This window comes from Nothobranchius furzeri, chromosome 9 (assembly GCF_043380555.1).
Source record: "Nothobranchius furzeri strain GRZ-AD chromosome 9, NfurGRZ-RIMD1, whole genome shotgun sequence".
Lineage (NCBI taxonomy): Eukaryota > Metazoa > Chordata > Actinopteri > Cyprinodontiformes > Nothobranchiidae > Nothobranchius > Nothobranchius furzeri.
Window position 1 is genome coordinate 40,552,449 of NC_091749.1, and position 10,714 is coordinate 40,563,162.

The window sequence follows — 10,714 nt, forward strand, 5'->3', positions numbered from 1 at the left end:
CATTCGGGAGGGACTCAGAGTAGAACCGCTGCTCCTCCGGATCGAAAGGAGCCAGTTGAGGTAGTTTGGCCATCTGGTTAGGATGCCTCCTGGACGCCTCCCCGGGGAGGTGTTTCGGGCATGTCCTGCCGGCAGGAGGCCCCCGGGTCGACCCAGGACACGTTGGAGAGGTCACATCTCCAATCTGGTCCGGGAACGCCTTGGGGTCCTGCCGGAGGAGCTGGTGGAGAAGGCCGGGGAGAGGACGGTCTGGAGCTCCCTAGTTGGGATGTTTCCCCCGCGACCCGGACCCGGATAAGCGGAGGAAGACGACGACATTATGCAAACTACTTCTGAAAGCCGGGTCACTTAAACAACACTCACGTCTTCATGGCGACACCCAACTTGTGCTGCTGACTCATTGACTTCTCCTTTCTTCTGACACATGAAAGGCAGCTTCTGTGTGCAGCTCCCAATGCGCCACCAGTGAGACTGTAGAAGACAGACGTTAGGTTTAATCTGATGTCCTCATAGAAAAGACGGCACTAACACAAGCTCTGACATCACAATAACCTGTCCAGAGTAGAAGACACATTTGTTGTCCTTGTTGGGCTGTGACGGCTGGTTTTGGTCCCAGTATGTGAAGGTGACTGGTTGCTGGTCGACCCACTTGAAGACGGTGGAGTTGACTCCAACACTGCTCAGACCGATCCACACATTTAGGAGCCTGCTATCTGATGACACAAGACACATGAAGACTTAAGCACCTCTGACTCATTTCACATCAGAATAAAATGGTAAAGACCAAAAATACATTTTAGGTTTATTGTCGTTTGCAGAAAGGAAACACGTTTCCCTGTAAAGTGAAGTTCTTTCTTTCTCTCCCACGATTAATAACAAAGATAAACAGACTCAAGCAATCTACAAATCATTATTATAAATTACTATAGATAGTATAAAATGGAGAAAAATACATAAAAATCAAAAAATGTGCAAAGGGACCTGGCAAAATATGTTGCCATGGACACCGACTTAGAAATGAAGATAAACCAAAACATTTTTAATCCCAAATCACGTCTCTCTGTAACCTGATCAACACTCTACATGTTTTATATAACTGGTAGTTTTAAATGGGAACTAGGCAATTTGGCTTGCGTTTAGCACCCCCTAGTGTCTGTAGAACCAAAAAAACATATCTCCTCGCTGTGCGTTCCTCTTTTTAACAACTTAGTTTTACAGCTAAAATGTCTCCCCAGCCTTCCTTAGTGTCTACATGAGTGGTTCATCACTAAATTAAACAAATGAGCTGTGTTAATGCTGGAAGCAGACTGCAGCACCAGGTATGTCAGCTCAAAGAGCGGCCCGCCAGTCTGAAGTTGTAAGCGGAATATTCTGGCGACAGAGGGCGATAGGGGCTGGGTGGCCTTTCATTAACTCTGTAAAGGGTCATTTGAGCTCATACTGGCTCAAGAAATATATTAAAAAATATGAAAAAAGTTGCTAAGTATCCCTTTAAGTTCTGTTCAAGGATTGTGAATGTTACTAAAGCCTTTTGAGAAATTACATACTGGAACTATTATCTTGCTGTAGAAGCTACTGTACATCCCTCCCGGTTTTGTTGCAGACATTGTGACATTTCCAGCTCCACTCAAGGTCACATACCACAGAAAAGTAGATTGAGAGTTTTACCTGCATGGAAATGAGTGTTGATCATCTCCGTGCTGTCAATAGAGTGGAAACTAGCTAAATTTGCTCCTCCTTCTGTGCTGTTACAATACTGCTGAGCTCCAGAAAAGTTCTCAGAGTTGTTCTTCACTAGTTTGTAACACCAGCCGTTCCATGGCACCCAACCGTCCACACACACTGTTTCTTTATACACACCAGGGTCTGTGAGGGGAAGACAAGCCACACGAGTGGGTTTGAGCTTCATCAATAACATCAGAACTAAATAACCTTTAGAATTATTCCAATTCTATTCTATTATAAGACCCTCTATCTAAACATGTGAGTAGTCCTGGGTTAAATGTCATAAAATAGAAAAGTGGACAAAGTGGAAAGAGAAAGTCCTCGCTTGTTGGTACAGTAGAGACTATGGTCTCTTCTATTTATAGGTGCTGAAAGTGAAAGCTGATGAAAACCCACCATTGGTAGCTGAGGAAGAGGCGTTCACACTCTTCTTGCAGATGTAAGGCAGCCGCTTGCTGCAGGATTCAGGCTCATAGTTCCTTCTAGAGTTCAGGACTCCACAGTCAGCTCTGGGAAAGTATCTGGATGGTATTTCTGAAAAAAACACATAAGCACTGACTGCGGCGTTGGTCTTTCTTACAAACCTTTAACTGTAGCACTACAGACATATTATGGGTTATTTCAACCATAAAGAGGCCAAATCAACTGCAGATCAGACCAGCCATTCATTTGTATTAATGAGTTATTCAGCAACACCAACAATCGCAGTACCACACTGAGCCCAATAACAAGACACACACTACCCATATTGTTTCTGACTGACACAAATGTGTGTAGGAGCGACGTGCACCAGATCACAACAGAGTCCTTGGTGTGTAAAGTGGTGCAGATACTGTTTGCAACAGAAAGTGCAATCTGCAGTATATATTTGGTATACATGCACTTTTAAAAAAAAGCCTTAAACATCTTAACATGGTGCATGGTGGCACAGTTGTTAGCACTGTTGCCTCGCAGCAAGAAGGTTGCAGGTTCGAAACCCAGCTGTGGTCTTTCTGCGTGGAGTTGCGTGTTCTCTCCATGCATGCGTGGGTTTCCTCCGGGTACTCCGGTTTCCCCCACAGATCACAACATGCCCTATAGGTTAACAAGTGTACGTCGTTTTGGATAAAAGCTTGTGCCAAATAAATAAATAAACATTTTTCATGCAAGTGGGTTCATTTTCCCCACAAACCAAAACACAAAGCAACAACATTTCAAACCAAGATTAGAAAAAAACAGAAATTATGCTGTTGGTTTAGTTCATAACACCATTGTGTCTATATGACTCACAGCAATTACAGCTCAACATCTGTAAGGATAACTGAATGTTGCAGCCATCTAGAATCAAACCAACTCCAAAAGTGAATGACTTGTACATCATGCAAGGACTTTCTGACAGTTTTATTCAAATCCCTAAATGGTTTGGGGGATATTTTGCCAACACTGGCAAAGGCCCTTTTTTCATCTTTCAACAGCTGATGAAAATGAATCTGGTTACTTGTTACCTGCTTCCCAGCGCACAACAGAGAGAGGGGAGCCGTCAGACCACTGCCAGCCCTGAGAAAAGTCCAACTGGTGAAGACCGATCCACATTCTCTCAGGCATTTGGTCAAGTCCTTCCAAAACTGTGGAGAAGAACATCAGCCCTCAGGATCCTTAAAAGTATGATGGTCAGTACATCCTGAAATCAACACCCCATGGTTATACGCTTCTGCCTACAAAAACTAGAGAGGAATCTATGAAGAAAGGTTAAGTGTGTAACACAGAAAACAATCTTTTTGTATTCAACATCACAACATTACAGGATCTTAAAGATGTGGGACACTAATTTAATCAATACATTTGCAGTGGTCTCTGGTAGGAATGAACGCCTCGTAAGTCATACTAGAAGTGACTCACGTCACAGCGGAGTTTCAGACGGCAAGTTTTGGAGTCTTATTTCCTGATATTTGAACATTTCGCCCTGGATTAGACAACAGCAACACGACTATGCCACTGACTTGCTAAGTTGATGTTTTATCTCCACAAATAGCACAAACCTGGAGGAGCTTCTCCCGTGTGGTGGAGTTGCTAATGCTAGCAGTTAGCTTCTACTAGTCGAGGCGTTCTCAGCGGTTTCCTGGACGTAAACAAACAACAGTCTTCCCCGTCGTGAGTCAACATGGGTGAGTCCATGAATGTTAAGTGACTGTGTGACATAAATCTGTCAGGCTTTTCAAATCCTAGAGTTTCACTGTCTATTTTCTATCAGAAGGTGATGCAGGGTAATAAGTGTAGGAGACTGTCATCATGTTCAGCCTGCATGAAAAACTCAAGTGTGACCGATTTTAATCAGAAATAATCATTAAAAATGGATTTTCAGTGTCCCACATGCTCTTTAGATGTCGACAAATTGGAGAACACACTTAGCTTCATTTTTTAATCCTATAAACCATTTTGGAAATGTATTTTATTATGAATATGAATAAGCATTAACATTAGGTTAAAGGATAAGAGACACTTTCCTGACTGAAAGGAAGGCGTACTAAGACTCGGTGAGAGGCGAAACGGCAAATTTCACAGATGAGTCATCTAACAGAAGAAACCACTTCCTCTTCTACCCAAATCTTCAGGCTCAACAATGATCCATCTCCACAAAACAGTCTAGAGGCTTTAGTGCCACAGAGAGTAAACTCTCACCCAGAAACAACATAAAAGTACTTCAATAAAAGTTCTACGACACCCTTGTGAGATAAAAGCTTAGATTGTGATGATGAAAACATTTAAGTATGCAGTCTTGTTGGAGACTTAAACCCCAAAAAAGTTCCTTCTGATCTATAAAACTGAATAAGGTCTCAGGAACCGAGACAACTTTGAATTTTCAAAGCTGTTTAGTTTACTCTTTAAATATCTCACTGGCGCTTGAACTTGTTTCAACTGTTTTTAGTTGATGGTTTTGTGGAAATCCCTCAGCATGGTGCTCAAGAAAGAAAAAAAGTGATAGAGGAACAAAAGGAGGAAGTAGATGAAAAGGCTTGTTTTCAGCACACCCACTTACAGCAGCTGTCAGTGTACCAGTTCCCTTAAAGTGAGCTCAGAGTATGCAGGTGATATAAAAAAACACCCAGGAAAACTTAAAAGTTAAGAATTATGGCTCTTTTCACAGAAAACAGATCTGAGTTATTATACCCCTGCCCTTCTTTTTCTTTTATTTTTTAAAGAAAAACTACCAAGATACAAAAACACAACTAAAAATAGATTCATCAGTAAAAGACCCCCTTTGGCTTGTTAAACAGTACTCGATATTATCCAGGTCATTTAATCACGTTTGTTTTATGATGTTTCTGCTTAAGGAAATTATTTATTCTGCAATTTTTCTTTTTGTTCCCCTGCACTTGGAACAGAACAGAAGGACATGGCTGAACACGACATGTAAACTTGTGTTCTGCACTTTATTATTAAACATCACCAGGAAATAAAAAGATAAAGCGGGTTTATGGTGGTGATTGAAGTTAGTCTTACAGGTGGTGGATTTGAGATCGTCGTACTCGGTCACACTGAGCAGGTCAGCTCCCTGACTCCGACATGAATCCAAAGCTTCATGCCAGGTTACTGAGGCACCGGAAACAAACTGGTAGCAGAATTCCCCTTCTGGGCCAGAAAACAGAAACTGGCAACCTTTCTCTGGAACGTCATAGAGATTAATGTTGAGATTAACCTGATCAACAAGTAGGTTACAACATTCTTTAGAAATCTGATCATCTCAGATGGATTCACACATGTTAGGCCATACACACACAGTTTGTGTCCACAACAACAAAAGAAAATAAACATACCAGGAATTAGACAGTACCCCCACTTCAGCTCTTGGTCATAGTCTGAGGACGTAGCACACCAGAACAGTCCAGGAACACTGGCATCAGGAAGACACTCGTGGTACCAGCTGTTGTAGTACTTGAAGGGGAACTCACATGGAGCTCCATCAGAGTTCCCTTGGCTGGTGTGGATAACTGCAAACACCACCCAACATGGACACAGTCAAGAGCTGATCACCAACCACTGGTGCCGAGTTTGAATTTTAGACATTTCACTAGATCTGTGAACTCAGACACATCTAGTCAAGATTCACTGAGTTTCTCCACAATTCTAGCAAATCTTGTTTGCTGTTAAAGGAAGTGAAGTGAACGCAAAGAAAGCATGGGAGTAAAACAGAAACCAAAACTACATTTTACAATTTATGGAAAAATTAATTTTAGGCACCAAGAACAGATAGATGAGGGTAAAAAAAATGTGTTTTGATCCAGATTAGGGGTAAACCGATATATTGAGCCGATATTTACCATCTTTTATACATCGGCCGATATTTGTCCTAAGTTCAGGCACATCCTCGTGCAGCCTGGTGCTGTTGCAGAATTTAATTTAAATGTATTTTTCCATTCACTAATAACATCTGCACAATAAATACTAACTTTATTTAGGTGTCTGACTTTAACACTGAGCAACAGCAGTTAGTTGAATTCAGAGTTCAAAAACTGATTCAGCATCAACCAACGTTATTAGTGACAGTTTAGCATAAAAACAAGGTGGAAAATATCTAGATATCAGCCACCGGCTGACCATTTCTCCTACATATCAGTATCTGCAACAGAAAAGCAAATATCAGTCAGCCTCTAATGTTTAATGTAGCTGTGTAAAATCTTATGCAGCACATTTTATGTTTGGCTAAACACAAGACAGCTTTATTTTAGAAAGTATAGAGCTCAAAGTTGAAATTCTGCATTATTCTGATAAGATATCTCTATTCTGCTCATTTACTCCGTTATTTGGGTGGCCTACAAGAACAGTTATGCATTAGATTCAAAATGTAGATCATCTGTCCTCCTTCGGCACATTTCTGCCGTTTTAGTGTGAAACTAGAGTCACATCTTGTTTTGCTTCATAGTGGCTTAACTGCTCCCACAGACTGACGCAAGAAGAAACCACACAAAACCGGAGCTGTGCCAAATGAAAACATCGGGATTTCCCCAGTTAGATTTCCCCAGTTAATATTAACATAATGTCAATTAACAATCATAATTGGGTGAGATATTCAGAGACTGGGGGATCATGTCACCAACTTCCATGCAGGAAGCATCTGGGTTGTCTCTGTGACTTCCTCCATACGCCTCACCTGTCGTCCACTAAGGAGCCGCTCAATATTTGATGGCGGAGTAGATGTCAGATTGTTGATGTATGATTTAACACAACCTTCCCTCAGCGTTTGAATGTAAAGCAACATTTTTAATAAAAAGTAGTTTGTAAAACACTTCCTGTTTTTTCATTAAGATCCTTAAAAACTTAACTGACGTCTCACAACATTTGACTGCCTGGGTTAGCTGAATAAAATTAGTTGACATTTACCCTGATAGGCCCTGTGACAGATGTCATCCTGGGATCCTCCTCTCACCCAGGTGTCATCTGTGTTCCGTTTGACCCCGACTTTGCCGTCACCGACCATCAGGCCCATTTCGTAAACGGTGTAAACAACCCCATCTAGGCAGCGCCACCACAGCAAAACGCTGGAGCCACAGTCGACCACCTTCAGCGTCTTTGACTGAACATCCAATGCCAAGCAGAGAGATGAGTCCACGTGGAAGAGCCGGTGACCAGAACCCCACTTCCACAGCTGGGTCCTGCTTGAGTCACAGGTGGAGAGGCTCAGGTTTGCTGAGATTTTTATATCCAGGCACTTTCTGGTGCTCGAGTGCTGAATGGTGAAAGCATCATCTGAAATTAATAAAAGGACAACTATTACTGATGAGTTATTGCATTAACTTGGTTGTAAAATGACCTGTGACTAACACAAGTCTCAGATTAGACCTATAGATTATCTTTGGTGAAAAAATTTGACTAATTAATAGTGAGCAAAAATGGAAAAGCAGACATGAAAATTGAGTAACAAAGACCTAACTGCCTTAGATTGGATAAGCAGGTAAAGAGTGAGATGGACCATCTTTATCAATGATGCAGAGGCAAACATCTCCATCAGTCAGATGGTTTTATAAATCTAGCTGTGGAGAATAAAGGAGAAGTGCTTCAAACCTGCTGCAGGGTGTAATAAAGGGAAACCAACTTCCTTTTGTGACAGCAAAGAACATGAAAATCAAACTGACCAAATTTCATCATAAATGTCTGAATAAAATCTGAAAAACATTGGAAGTAAACTCTGGGCCGTGAGAAAAATGTCACGACCAGGATTTCTACTGTAAACCAAGAGCCACAGAGCTTTAAAGGGACTTTAAGGAGTTTTGAATTTTTATGCTCGCGATTGCCCCCTCAGGCCAAAAGCGAAACGGCAGCTTCATTAGTAGGCTCGTGCACAAGGCGCGCATGCTGTATGTGCACACTCCTTAAGGAAAATAACAGCTGAGACAGACTCTTGTGTGTGTGTGGCCCGGAGGACAGAGGACAGGAGAACGCGCAGCTAATTAATTAAATAATTTGGTCCTGTACCTTTCTCTTCAGCACAGCCGACAAAGGTTTATGATGGGTCAGTCCTCCTGCATGCTCAGTTCATTCCCTTCCCTTGCTGGAAAAATTGTTCCAAAATGAAAGTTGAACCCACGTCTTTTTTATCTGTGAATTCTATGCCATTCGGCAAGTCTCAAATAAAAATGTGGTCATCTTACTGTAAAAAAATATACCACTAATGTAAAAACGAAACTCTAAATAAATTATGTTGACATGCGGAATCAAACCCGGGTCTGATGCACCAAAGTCAAACGTCTTACCAGGTGAGCTATAGCGCCAGCGATGTACTATGCATCTGTAACATTTATATCCTTGATGATAGCTGAAACAACGTTCAAAGAACGGTTCAGAGCCAAAATGGCTATTTTGTTGCTAATTTGCAGGAAATATCTAGAAGAAAGTTCTACAGAAAGTAGCTAAGGGTCCTCAGAAATGTAGCTAGCTTTGTCACTAGGCGTTAGGAACAGCAACAAAGACTAAAGCTACTGATAGCAAATACTACGGGCGATGCCTGAGCGTGAATGCGCATGAAGCAGCCTGCTCGACCTGAGCAACTCTCTTTTTCTGTGATTTTACAGAAAAACAGGCAATCACAGTAAAAATGCCAGGACTCATTCTACAGGACCAGGGCATTGCAGGAGAATGTATGAAGAAGACATTTACTATTTCTATACGTTTTGGCTGTCAAACTTCCATAATGTCCCTTTAAGGGTGATGATCCAGAGCTGCAGCAGAAATGTGTTGAGGCCTGTTTCTATCACAAATACAAACAGGAAATATTAAAAGAAACTTATGACTCACAGTTATTAGAAACTTGGCTTGCAAGGAATATTTTACAGGCATGACAGATTCAAAGAATCCCGCCAAAAATATACAAATGTTTCAACAAAAAAGCAAACAACTGGAACTATAATCTGATCAATCTAATCTGGACTAGCTTTGCAAATTAGCCTTTGGCTGGAAAACTTCTGAACAAAACAGCGGCTGCATTGTTCTTAGATGTAGGCTAACAGTGGATTTTTGTGTCGTCCTTGATTAAATCAATCTAAACTAAACTATATCCTCTTGTTACAACACATCTGTTTGGTTTTCTCCCAAAGCTTAATGCAAGTTCTGAATGCATCAAAATAAACATGGATAGAAAAAAAAGAGTTTCACAAAGTCCCTTTGAATGTTTGTAAATTCTAGAAAATTTATTTCAGTGGCGATTGAAGTGATTTGAAACAAATATATTCTCAGAAGCCCCAAATAAACATGGACAGAACTCAAACTGAGCAGACATTTTAGGTGATTTAAGCTAAATATGAAAGAACCTGTTTTCTGCAACAGAAAACATCTCATGACAGGTTCACAGAAGGTGCTGCAGCGAGTAATGTAGCAGAAACAGAAAGCCGGCAGACAGGCATGAGTGCGCAGTTTGTCTTTACCTGTCAGAAATAAATAACTTCACATTATTAACCAAGATAAACAAAAGATAGTTTGTATTTTCCTAAAAATTGTAGCCAAGAAGGTTGTTTTTATTGATCCTGTCAGTATAAAAAAAGTTGCTCAACATAAAATAGGACCTTAACGGAGTTGAATTTAAAGTAACTGCGGTTAAAATGAAAGCAAAGTAGCGCAGAGGGTACTTACTTGAATCTCGAAGGCTAACCGGTGAACTTATTCCCAAGTAAACAGTTGTCCCCAACAGCGTCAACAAACAAAAGCAAAGTGTCGCTGCGGGTAACTTCATCATCGTGACCACGGCGGACTTTTTGACGGCTTCATAAAGATTCTGTCCTTCTTCGAAGATTGGAGCAGTAAAACCTGGCCGATAAATAATCAAACTCCAGAGATAAAGTGATGAAACACAAAAACCTCACCCAGTTCAACTGTCAGCTGAACCTTCCAACTGCTCGGATTGAACCATTAAGTTAATTTAGTACAGCAAACAACTTCCGGTTTGCGTATTTCCATCGAGAAAAATAAAATAAACCACAAAACAAAAGAAAAAAAGCTATCCAAAATTATTCTTTTTGATTACTTTTAAAGATAAATATGTAAACATTCTAACCAAAAAATGGCAATACTCCTCTAATGCGCGTCTAGATGTCATTACATTGGAAATTCGTGCTTTTATGTTGAAGGTCCAAAAATTATTCCGGTTTGGACTCCTCGTCGCTTAACTGAAATGTTCTCCCACCATCACACCCATCGAGCTCCGAGTAATAAACACGCACACTTTTTTTACGATACAAACGGATGCGGACCTTTGCAAACACAAGTTATATTTCTCATTACCTTTGCACTCGAATAGGGTTCTGATTTTACTGTAAGACTGTGCTGCTTTTCTGAATTAAGTAGATCTGGATGTCAGAAAATGCTGAACAGCCAATGGATGCTCTTCACTGATGGATTATGTAATGGGAGTGTTTCATAGATCGATAAAACATCAGAAGTTATTTTACAGAGACTAAAAGATGGTTTACAGAAGAAAAATGTGTGTACTTTAGTTAAGAAATCAGAATATTTATTTTTAAAT

The 10,714-nt window shown here is 40.7% G+C and overlaps 1 protein-coding gene across 1 annotated transcript in view; it reads right to left on the reverse strand.

The window, feature by feature from the left end:
• Positions 1-10,087, reverse strand: part of ly75 (lymphocyte antigen 75) — a 32,973-nt gene extending 22,886 nt beyond the window's left edge. The window contains exons 1-9 of the mRNA XM_054732374.2: positions 9,826-10,087; positions 7,084-7,449; positions 5,520-5,693; positions 5,206-5,367; positions 3,210-3,329; positions 2,122-2,259; positions 1,669-1,866; positions 553-713; positions 364-471 (exon numbers count right to left, since the gene is read on the reverse strand). Of these exons, the coding sequence (XP_054588349.2) occupies positions 364-471; positions 553-713; positions 1,669-1,866; positions 2,122-2,259; positions 3,210-3,329; positions 5,206-5,367; positions 5,520-5,693; positions 7,084-7,449; positions 9,826-9,928 (1,530 nt within the window). The 5' untranslated portion in view covers positions 9,929-10,087. The remainder of the gene's footprint in view (positions 1-363; positions 472-552; positions 714-1,668; positions 1,867-2,121; positions 2,260-3,209; positions 3,330-5,205; positions 5,368-5,519; positions 5,694-7,083; positions 7,450-9,825) is intronic.
• Positions 10,088-10,714: the final 627 nt, after the last annotated feature.